General features: G+C 37.2%; 1 protein-coding gene across 1 annotated transcript in view; it reads left to right on the top strand.

Annotated features, from left to right (window-relative positions):
• Positions 1-12,027, top strand: part of AGTR1 (angiotensin II receptor type 1) — a 47,402-nt gene extending 35,375 nt beyond the window's left edge. The window contains exon 3 of the mRNA XM_032346220.1: positions 10,631-12,027. Within this exon, the coding sequence (XP_032202111.1) occupies positions 10,680-11,759 (1,080 nt within the window). The 5' untranslated portion in view covers positions 10,631-10,679 and the 3' untranslated portion in view covers positions 11,760-12,027. The remainder of the gene's footprint in view (positions 1-10,630) is intronic.
• The last annotated feature ends 508 nt before the right edge of the window (positions 12,028-12,535 follow it).

The following is a 12,535-nucleotide window of genomic DNA, read 5'->3' as shown; positions in this document are numbered from 1 at the left end:
ACCACAGAAAATAACAAATCCCAAAAGCTGTAAGTGCTTCAGGATCCAAAGAAAATAAATCGGTTGGTCAGATTTAGTCTCAGGGCTCTACTTTATACACAAGACATTTGCTGCCATAATTATTAAATGTAGAAGCCATACAGTATCCACCATTTGACCTTTCTTTCAGCATTAATCAAATGCCTCATTATAATTCTTGAAATAAATGCATTAGATTAAAATAATGAAAAGCATTTCTGCTCAATTTCTGAATGAAAAAAATTCCATTAGTTTTTGAAGTTCTGTGCTTTCCTTCATTAAGTTTCACTTATCCTTCCATTACAGAAATCATATTGTAAAATTTATATTTTCAAAGTGCTTTTATGTCTTCCTAAGACTTCACTGTTTACCTTTAACAATCTATGAAACAGAAGTGAGAACAAGGGTATTTCCATTCTAAATATGTTGTAATAGCTGAAGGATAACAAAGAGGTTAAATTACCTGTGTATGATTGTGTCAGTGGTTAGTAACAGAGCAGAGTCTGACAGAACTCTTGTCCAGTGCTTTCTCTAAGAGACTACTCTGCTGTCTCTCAGTTTTTACAGCATTTGGATGTTTTAAAAAAAAAAAAAAAAGTAGTATACAAAACCGTGCTTTAAAAAAAAAATGTAACTCGAGGCATCGAGTGGCTCAGTGGGTGGCTCAGTGGGTTAAGCCTCTGCCTTCGGCTTGGGTCATCATCCCAGGGTCCTGAGATGGAGCCCCACATAAGGCTCTCTGCTCCGTGGGGAGCCTGCTTCCTCCTCTCTCTCTGCCTGCCTCTCTGCCTACTTGTGAGCTCTGTCTGTCAAATAAATAAATAAATTCTTTTAAGAAAAATGTAACTCTGATAAAATCAAACATTACCTTTACAGAATTCATTTTCATAGGACAAAAGTCCATTTATCCTTCAAAACACTGACCAATGTAATACTTCAAAATATTATTCTAAATAATATATTACTGTGAGGTTCCTTTATAATACTCTGCCTTGGTCTCTGTTTTTTTTATCTGGGCAACTGAATCCCATTAACTATTTGCTAAGCTTTAAAAAGTTGTTTTTTCCCCACAAAGAAATCTGGAAGTAGGTTTTTTTGTATGAGTTATTTTAACAATAACACACTGTGCCACTTTTTACATAGGATGTTATAATCCTGACTCGCTAACTGTAGGGCATGCTTGTAATTTTGATTTGCAGTCATGAAACAATCCTTTCACCTGGAATTGCCGATGAATTACACAGGTGATGCCTGAGAGGTTCATGGTCTAGAAACCAATCAAGCTAGTCTAGATTAAGGCTGAAATCTATACCTTTGACCTCAATAACCTAGGATCATAATCAGCTATCCCAATGCTGTGTTGGGAAAATATTTCTTTGAGTAGATAATCTAAAAAATGAGGAGAAAAACCAATGTCACTGTAATGTAATATTCTTACACAGAGTTTATCTTCAGTAAAAGGTAAAATTCATTTTTTTAAGAAAAATACTTCTTGTGTTTAACTATCAAATCTTATTAAATCATTGTGGCATTAATAACATCCATTATCGATAGATAGATGTTGGCAGATTTAATGATTTATCAATAGGTCATTTCTACTTGTTAAGCCATCATTGCCTTTGTCTTCAAAAGATATATACCTGTTCCAAAGAAAGGTTATAAAATTTAAGTGTTTCAGGAAATTTCTTTAACCATTATCCAGTTCCCGGAGAATGCAGAGGTCTAGAGGAGCTAAGTGACTGGCTCAAGGTCACTTAGTGAATGAGAAAGCCAAAATTTGAATCCTAGTCTCCTTATACATTGTGTAGGACCAATTTGTAGAGTTTCATTCAAAAAGTATTTCTACTGCAATCAGAACATTTGGCAATTTGAGGAAACATACAATATGGGTAATATTTAATCCTTCAAGCTTGTATGATTATGTATGACTATGTGATTTCTATAATGTTAAAATTTTTAATCTGAAGTGAATTGCCATGTGGCCAGTAAATTCTTTTTTTTTTTTTCTTTTTTTAAGATTTTATTTACTGGAGAGAGAGAAGGGGAGCAGGGACGGAGGGGGAAGCTGGCCCCCCGCTGAGCAGAGAGCCCGATGTGGGGCTCAACCTCAGGACCCTGAGATCATGACCTGAGCCAAAGGCAGAGGCTTTACCAACTGAGCCCCTGGCCAGTAAATTCTAACATAAAACTCATAATACATATAAATTCTATAATAAAATCATAATTTCTTAAGAGTACAAATTAATTAATGCTTCCTTTTTTTTCCCAGTAACTTTCCTCATACCCCTTAAAGTGGAATGTGAAATGAAATGGGCAGTTTCTGCTGCTGATTTAAAGTCTCCGAGAAGCAAATATGAAGTGATTTAACATATAAAATTTGGGATTTTGCTCACAAGTTGGGTAAAACAGCTGTTGATGGAGATGCCCACATAGGAGCTGCCTTTTTCATTTATTGAAAAAAAAAAAAGCTTGTGAACAGTCTCCAAGAGTCCTCTTATTAAAAATGATGTTTCCTCCCTTTTGATGAATGGCTGAGATGCTGATCCTTTGAAATGTGGTTATGAGTCCCTTCAGGAAATTCTATGAGTCCCTAAGTTGAGGAATTTGGGAGTATAAGAGAACTGGAGTTTATTTATATACAAGCTGGATTTATTTTCCTTTTCTCTTAGTCTGTGCTCTTTCAACTCTTTCTAGGCTCACTAAAGCCTTCCATGACCCTCTATTTTTAACATAAGAATATTTTCTACTAACACCAACACGTCAAAGAACAATTTCTAGCATATGATTAGACTTAATGACATATATCTCATCCCTACCTGTTTCTCTTTTCCTTTTGAGATTAAAAAAATTAAAAATACAACAAAAGACAGCCAAGAGTTTAGTACAGAAAAAGAGTAGGAAGAAATATCATAGGAATAAAGGGAGTTGTTTGGGGTCTTGAGATATTCATCACGAGTGAAATATTTGAACTGTAATTTATGATAAATAGCGTCTGAAGTGGAGAGAAATTGAATTATAACTTAGTGTTACATTAGTGATATTGAAGTACTGAATAATTCTAATAAGCAAAAATTCAGGATTCCCATTTTACTTTCCTTGAAGTGTATACCCTAACTTGGAAGGAACTTCTGAATTTCCTTTCATAAAGCTGAGTTCTTTCTATTCTTGGGCTATTTTGTAAAACAGAGGGGAGGGCTAGTTGAGGATGGCAGAACATTTAACCGCCATCACCACAGTTTGTTACCATTGGTTATGTGCAGAAATAAGAAGGCAGTTCTATTTTCATTTCTGTGAGAGCAGGCCACAATGAATGATGCTGACTTGGGAAGAGGGCCAGAAGCCATTGTTTACCGCTTAGACATATCATACAGCTTTTCATTAAGTTTAAGGATGCTGAATCTTGAGCACTTACTTAGTATGCATAAATAATTGCAACAAAATATATTGTGTGTTCTAAGAGAAATATTCACCTTGGAATTGAAGAGGTAAACAAAATCATCTCCCAGAAAAATATTTAACATAGAGAGTTTAGTCTAGGATTGCCAGTCATTCTCTCGTGCATCTGATTTAAAAGCATTTCTGGTCACTTTCCCCCATGGTGCCAAGCTCTCTGCCATGCTTCTTTCTTCATGGCTGTCAGGATTACCATGATGGAGGAGAATACCACCAGATGGGCTTAGATGCTTCATTAAAAGGCATGATGGGGGCAGGGGTGAGCATGAATAAGGGCAAGACTATAATCCAAAGTTTATTGGGTCCAAGCAACTTAGCCATTATCTCAAAGTAATGGAGGGCAACTTCCAGTCAAGATAAAGACAATGAACTAAGCAATCATGGACATTACCCTTCTTTCTTGAAACACATAAAATATCAGATCACAGCTCTGAGTAAGAATTGAGACCACATGGCGCCTGGGTGGTTCATTCAGTTAAGCATCTGCCATTATTTAGCTCAAGTCATGATCACAGGGTCCTTAGATCAAGCCCCACATAGTAGGGCTTCCTGCTCAGTGGAGAGCCTGCTTCTCCCTCTCTCTGCTCCTCCTCCCAGCTCATGTTCTCTCTTTCTCTCACTAACTCTCGCTCTTGCTTTCAAATAAATAAAATCTTTAAATATTTAAAATAAAATCTTTAAAAAGAAAAAAGAAAAAGAGAATTGAGACTACATGGGCCAGAGAAGAACCAATACCAGTTACACAACCAAGAGAAAGTTTTAATGAGTTTACCAGGATGGAAGTCAAGACCATTAGACGCAGGCACTAAAGGCAAGTGAAACCGGCTTTCCTGGTTAAAGCCAGAAACTGCAAAATTACTGCCTATTGTGACCAAAGACGAGATAACTTCTGCAGACCAGCTAAAAACTGGAGAATGGGCAGGAAGCCTAATCTGCATTATCTGAAGAAAAAGTGTGGCATTGGAAACTAGGCTGAGAACTAGTATTAAAAACTTATCCGGATCAAGTGACTATTGTAAACCCAAGCAGAAATTTCACAGGCTATCATCATCAAGACACCAAGCCTCCTTAGAGAAGTTAATACCACTATAGATTAACTCACAAAGATTACAAAATTTAAGAGGTAGGTAAATGCCAAGCAGAGGGTCGGTAGATGAATCAAATAGAATCTACATGAGAAGAGCTATGAACTACAAATAGGAAAGCAATTGGATAGGGGCTCTTAACATACAGATGTTCAAAATGTTTATAGAGATAAGGGTACAAATAGACCCCATAAAATAAGAACAGAAGGTTAAGAAGTAAGAACAAGTGGATTTGAGAAAGAAACAAGTAGAAACCCTAAAAATTTTACTGCCAACTTCTATGATTCAATGAATTCACAAATGGATACTGACTAACAGTTGTTCCCGTAGAATGCCTCATTCATTACTGAGAGAAAAAAACACAGAGGAACAGAAACAGTTGTTTTCTAAAGTCTGAATTATAAAATAAGAGCAATAAAGAGAATGACTTTTGAACAGGATGGTTTATTGAGCTGCCCAGCACTCCAAGCAAATGACTTACAACACTACTCTACTCTTCTAGATATTTGAGAAAGATACTTTGATAGAAGATAATTCTAAAATATAATTACTTTGTCTTTTAGTTCTCTCTTTATTATCATAGGAAACTATGCGGTATTTTTTTTTCCTTAAATTGAAAACTCATTTTAAAAGGAGCTTGTAATGAACAATTTAATTAGATTGGCTTTGGCTTGCCTAAAAGCTTAAGAAGGTATTAATATTCTAATCAAAAGTCTTGGGGAAATATTCTTAAAAAGAAACCGAGGAAAGACTGAAAGATGAAGGAAGAAGGGAGAGAAGGTAGGTAGTAGGTAGGAAGGGAAGAGGAAAGAAAGAAAAGAAAACCTTCCTTCTTAGGCTTGTTCTTAAGAATAAAGGAAGCTGACAAGGAACACAAGGTATCTACAATGAAAGCAAGCAGTGGATAAATGTAGGGTGGCCACTATGAGCCAACCTTCTGTTTACAGCAGACCGAAAGTTCCCACCTGACTCATGGCCAGTGTATTCAGCTGTTTAAGATGATTTTTTTACTCATAATTTGAAAGAACATCTTGATATTTTGAGCCTTTTATGGCAACAGAAAAAACTTATCAAAGATAAACCTTTTTTATCTTTTTTTTTTTTTTTTTTTTTTTTAGCCATGGCTAGGTCAACGTTTATCTTGCATTCAAAAAATAATAGTAAAAATTAAAAAAAAAAAACATTTATTAAATGCATTCTGTTTGAAAGATATGCTTAGTGCTTTTGGGTTATCTCATTTAATTCCTGTAACAATCATGTACACTAAGAATCATTGTTCCCATTCCTTCAATAATAATAATATAATATATATATAAATAAAATATAATAATAAATAAGGGAACTGAGGCTTATGTTCAGAGAAATAGGGTGACTTACCCAGAGCCATACAGATTTCTAAGTGGCAGAGGAAGATTCCATTATAAGTAGTGTTTTTTTTTTAAGCTTTTATTTATTTATTTGACAGAGAGAGATATCACAATTAGGCAGAGAGGCAGGCAGAGAGAGAGGGAGAAGCTTTCTTGCTGAGCAGAAACCCCAGTGTGGGACTCGATCCCAGGACCCTAAGATCATGACCTAAGCCAAAGTCATAGGCTTAACCCACTGAGTCATGCAGGCAAGCCCCATTATAAGTGCTTTGACTCCAAATCCCATCTCTTTCCCCCCTAAGAAGAAAAGGTGCTATGGAATTCATATAAGGCACAGAGCCTGTGTAAAAGATGTGATGAAACCAAGAAATAGGAAGAGATGGATCCTCCTATGTTTTTTTTATCAGTACATCCTACCTGCCTAAAACTCTACTGGGAGAAGTAGTACAATGAAAAATAGCTGCTTTTGGGGACTTTTAAGTTTGCTGTTCCTATAGATCACATCCTTTTCCTTTGGCTCCTCATCAAAACTGCATCCTTAGGGGTGCCTGGGTGGCTCAGTGGGTTAAAGCCTCTGCCTTGGGCTCAGGTCATGATCCCAGGGTCCTGGGACTGAGCCCCACATAGGGATCTCTGCTCAGCGGGGAGCCTGCTTCTCTTCCTCTCTCTTGCCTGCCTCTCTGCCTACTTGTGATCTCTGTCCGTCAAATAAATAAATAAATAAGTCTTTAAAAAAAAAAAAAAAAGCATCCTTTCAGTTTCAAAGAGAAAAGACCCTACTCTTTCTCACTCGTTTATCATCAATCACAGGTGCCTACTAATCAAAAGAGTTCAATTTTCCCTCTTTCCTGAGAATCCAGTTTCTCTAGGAAAGTCTATCAGCGGCAACAATGCTGACTGAGAACGATATTCCTTGCACATCACTACGGCCCCCATGTCACCCTCACATCCAGCGCACATTCAGACCCTACACCACTGTTCAGGGGGTTGTGTGGTATCTGTAAATTTACAACAGCAGTTTCCCATGGATGATGATGCAGACATTCATAAGGAGGGAAAAGTTCAAGTGATGACAGTCTCTTATCTACCTCGGCTGACCCACTGTCGCCTTTTAAGTTCTTACCCCTCTGTTTCCCATACATCCTCCAAAGTCCAAATGCCATCTTCTGTGGGAAGTGCCCCTGATCACTCCCCTAGTCTCCCACCACACCAAGCTGGGTCAATGGTAAATACAGACTATTCCATATGACCCTGTTATGGTATAGTATTCAGCACTGGAGATAATTTTGTCTTTAAAGCTTTTGGCTGCCCCCACTGGTAGACTCAAATGCCTGAAAAGAGAATATGAACTTTTTCACTTTGCATCCCTAACTCCAACACACAGTAGGTGTTCAGTGAATCTATGATAAGTGGATGAGTGCCCACTGAACACACTATTTGCATTTGTGCTTCCCTGTGCTTGCTCCCACTGTTTCTATCATCTAAAATTCCTCTCCTCTTTCTGATCCCCTCAAATACGAGAAAATTTGTTTCCTTACCGGACAGGAAGTCTTGGTCATTACTTACATAAATATTTATGTAAAATGTTCTTCTAATTAGTATACTCGATGTGATGTCTGGAGTTTCTCAAGTGATATACACATTTAAATGATAAACGTCTGGAAATTTCAGTCAGTTAAACATCTGCCTTTGGCTCAGGTCATGATCCAAGGGTTCTGGGATAGAGTCCTGCATTGGGCTCCTTGCTCAGTGGGGAGCCTGCCTCTCCCTCCGCATGTTCCTCCCCCTGCTTGTGCACTCTCTCTCTCTGACAAATAAACAAAATCTCTAACAATTAATTAATTAATTAATTAATAATAAATTTCCTACTAAAATATCCAGGTATGTTTCCCTAGTTGTTCAGAGCAGGCTTCTATATATTAAATATTAATCAATATGGATCAGTGGGAACTGAAAAAGAAACCAACCTCAGATTGTGAAGGAATTGAAGTCCAATTGGAGTCCAAAGTGCAAACTTTTTCCCATAGAAATTCTTTAATAAATGATGTTTATAGTTCCAGACTAATCAATAAAATTCTACTCATTCCAGACACAGTATTAATGGAACCAGCCTGAGACATGTATTCTTAGAGTTAGGGTCAAGAAAGAAAGAAGAGAAAGAGGAAAATTTCCTCCCTACTTTCAAGCACCCAAGCTCATGGCACCCAAGGGATTCTAAAATGTTAAGTTTATTCCTTCCTATCTGTTAGTGCCCTTATGGCAAAGCTGAAACAAATATTTACCTCTGTCCTAGTTTTCAGTTATGGAGTTCGCCCAGGCTGCTTTTTAATCTTTGAGGTCCTTTAACCTTGACATTTTCACTTTTTTCCTAAGCAAAAGCCAACTGATCTTAACCAGATGTTAAAAGAACAAATAAGTAAATTAATACACATTAAGGCGTAAATGACTGCTAGCCCATAAATCTTTTATGAAGCATTTAATTTTAATAGAGAATAGTTGTTTACCTAAAGGAATGCATACTTCTTAAACTGCCAAAATTTCAGTAACTTTAATAAAATAAACTGAAAAATCAGCAAAATGTAGGGAAATCCTTCTGGGTGAGGAAGAAATAGGTCATATCTCCCTGAGAGACTAGCCCTAGTTTCCATTATATTTATCCCTTCTTTTCATCATCTTCTGTTTTAGAAACCACATATTTCTAAAAGTACTTGAGGTTTTTTTTTTTGGTCTGTTTGGTTTGGTTTTGCTTTTGGTTTTGATTTTTTATCCAAAGTGAGACCCAGGTTAACATTAAGTATCTTCTATAAGATCATTTCAGGAACAAAATGTAAATTACTTCTTTAACCCCATAGAAACCAGTCTCAATATGCTATACTCATAGCTTTTAAGCTATATGCTATTTACTCATTCTTGTGTCCTCTGGCTGCATTATTTCTCGAACACTTATCGTCTGTCCCCTGGAATAGGCTGGGGCCTCCATCAATAAACAAGATTATTTGAAACAGGCCCTACCATCAAAAAGCTGACTTACCAGTGGAGAAGACAGGTCAACAGACAATTATAATATAGTGCCAATTCCTGCATCCCAAGTGCCAAAGTGGCTTAGAAAATGAAACATCCAATTGCCCAGACAAGTCAGAAGGGCTCCACAGAGGATGTGACATTTGCTTGTCCGTGGATACCCATGAACGAAAAGAGAAGAAAAAAATTTTCAATTATGTAAGACTGAGTATAAAAGGAGGAGATAATGGGGACATGAAGCCAAAACCTTGGATAAGAATAACTACCTCTTGGGAGAGGCAAAGAGGCCACTTAAGAAACTCTTTCTTCCTAGTGTTCTCTCTTAAGATCTGGCTACTTGAGTCTCATCCCTATCACAGCACGACTTTACACCAAGATGAACACTAGGTGTTTATATTTGTCCAGCTCTTCTGAATGCCAAGCACAGCTATCCTGGGAAGATTAGTAGTATCTTATTTTGTCCAGGATACTTTGCTACAGCAGGAAAGTACAGCCATGCTCTTCTAGGGACCTGTTCCTGGTGTAGCAAGAGGATCTTTACTCAGAACCCTTTCCCCACCCAGTGAGCATCACCTGTGCCGGATGCTGAGCTTTTACCTCAGGGAGTGCCTGTGCCACATGTTGTGATGTTACTACCTTCATGGCATCCTCAGCCTTCCTCCCATGGGTTTTCTGATGGACTCTGCTAGGGCAGAATATGTTGATTTTCTAAATCACACAAATGAATAGCTTGATTACTTATTACGTAAATTATTGAAGCAAATATTTGCAGAAGTCTTTATGGAGCTCATTCCTGAGCATCTGAGTCTTCTGAAAATCCTAAAGAACTGCTACTATCTTAAGCCCCCATGAAAGACATGTTTTATTGATAATCCTGGTCTATTCTGCTCACTTGACATTCTTGTTATACAGATGGTTAACCTCAGAGTTCACTCCAGAAATGGCTGGCAAGCACATAAGTTAGAAGATTCAGTCTCTTGTGCCAGACTGAGTTTGAAGTTAAAAAATAAAGTGGGTATTGCCTGAAGTGGCCTGGGAAACCATGACAAGAATACTTTTCCACAAAGTTTTGAGCCTTCCCCCTTATCCCTTCCTAAATCAGTTCCCACAATGACCAATTTCCTCCATAACCTAGAGGCAGCTATTCTGACAACTTCAGGGAGGATGCTAATAAGGTTTATATTTAAGTAAAGATTGTGAAATGAAAGAAATGGTTTGATTAATAAGATACAGATGTGTCACATTTCTCAGGTTAAAGACAAATTAATTAGCCTTATCTACCTCTGGAAAAACTCAAGTCTTCCTCAATAACTAATTTAATTCAGTGTTATTTTCTGAGATTTAGATTAGGAGTTTTAATTAATTTGGAAGCTAGGATTTACTTCTAGAAAAAATGCAAAGGACCTAGATAAGCTTATTCAGAGTATGAATAAACTTATCTAGGTCCTTTGCATTTTTGTCTGGAGGGTATTTATCTGGAAGATATTTATCACTTTCTAGAAAAGCAATTCTAAAAACTGATTCAATGTGTAAATTAGACTTTCTTGGTTCAGTTTTTCTCCAAAAAATATGATCTATTTTTTCCTAAGACTAAAGTTGAGTTACAGTATTTATTATTGAAAAATAAAACTATGTTTATAACTGAAAGTTCAATTTTTTTTACCTCTTCATTTTTATTTTCTTTAGGTGCATCTGGCCTAGTGTCTAAGACTAATTAATAACCCAAGAGATCAAAATGATTCTCAACTCTTCCACTGAAGATGGTATTAAAAGAATACAAGATGACTGTCCCAAAGCTGGAAGGCACAATTACATATTTGTCATGATCCCTACTTTATACAGTATCATCTTTGTGGTTGGAATATTTGGAAACAGCCTGGTAGTGATTGTCATTTACTTTTACATGAAACTGAAGACTGTGGCCAGTGTTTTTCTTCTGAATTTAGCATTGGCTGATTTATGCTTTTTACTGACCTTGCCATTGTGGGCTGTCTACACTGCTATGGAATACCGCTGGCCCTTTGGCAATTACCTATGTAAGATTGCTTCAGCCAGTGTCAGTTTCAACCTCTATGCCAGTGTGTTTCTACTTACATGTCTAAGCATTGATCGTTACCTAGCTATTGTTCACCCAATGAAGTCCCGCCTTCGGCGCACAATGCTTATGGCCAAAGTCACCTGCATCATTATCTGGCTGCTGGCTGGCTTGGCCAGTTTGCCAACTATAATCCACCGAAACGTATTTTTCATCGAGAATACCAATATCACAGTTTGTGCTTTCCATTATGAATCCCAAAATTCAACCCTCCCCATTGGACTGGGCCTAACCAAGAATATACTGGGTTTCTTGTTTCCTTTTCTGATCATTCTTACAAGTTACACTCTTATTTGGAAGACGCTAAAGAGGGCTTATGAGATTCAGAAGAACAAGCCAAGAAATGATGATATTTTCAAAATAATTATGGCAATTGTGCTTTTCTTTTTCTTTTCCTGGGTTCCCCACCAAATATTCACTTTTCTGGATGTATTGATCCAGCTGGGCATCATACATGACTGTAAAATTGCAGATATTGTTGACACCGCCATGCCTATCACAATTTGCATAGCTTATTTTAACAACTGCCTGAACCCTCTGTTTTATGGCTTTCTGGGGAAGAAATTTAAAAAATATTTTCTCCAGCTTCTGAAATATATCCCCCCAAAGGCCAAATCCCACTCAAGCCTATCAACAAAAATGAGCACACTCTCCTACCGCCCCTCAGATCATGGAAATGCATCCACCAAGAAGTCTGCCTCATGTGTTGAAGTTGAGTGACACACTTGAAACCTGTCAGTGAAGTAATCTTGTGAAAGAAGGAGCAAGAAAAACATTCCTCTACAGCACTTCACTACCAAATGAACATTAGCTACTTCTCAGAATTTAAGAAGAAAAAGGTTTTATGGTCTCAACGAACCATTCCAAAGCTCTGAACAAAAGCTTTTCTTTCCCTGTGCAGCAAAACAAAGCAAAGCCAGATTTTGCATTAGATAGATGAGGGCCACTCAAAGAATGATGTCTGAAACTGGATGAATGTGTTGATTGGAAAAATTTTACTGGCAGAAATGCCATCTCTCCAGTCTCCTCTTTTTCTGCTATTTTTCATTTCCACATAAAGGTATTTGGAATATGTTAAACCCTGAGAGGGGCAACAGGGGATCAGAGCTCAAGACGGCTCTGCCCAATTTCCAAAGGGCAGTAAAGCTTTTGTTCCTATTTACCTATTAGCAACTCTGACCCACTTGTACCTGCTACTGCACATTTTGTACATAGACCTGATAAGCAGTAATCGTCAAGTTTCAGAAACTTTTGTGAAATTCAACTAATGTCATTGATTCACACTGCCAAAATATGCCAGCTAATAGGTTTATTTGTATATAGATACTAAAAAGTGAGATATAACCCAAGTAGTAGTGTCTTCCTAGTCATATCAGTTTTGTTTCATATCTGAGAAGTATATAAATTTGTGGTTAAAAGATTATATATCATAAAGTATGCCTTACATTTAGAAAAAATATATGTTATATCTGTATAACCATATCTCTAAACTGTTG

This window comes from Mustela erminea, chromosome 1, assembly GCF_009829155.1.
Source record: "Mustela erminea isolate mMusErm1 chromosome 1, mMusErm1.Pri, whole genome shotgun sequence".
NCBI classification, from domain to species: Eukaryota; Metazoa; Chordata; class Mammalia; order Carnivora; family Mustelidae; genus Mustela; species Mustela erminea.
The sequence above is the reverse complement of the archived record's forward strand: the minus strand, read 5'-3'. Positions and strand labels throughout refer to the sequence as shown.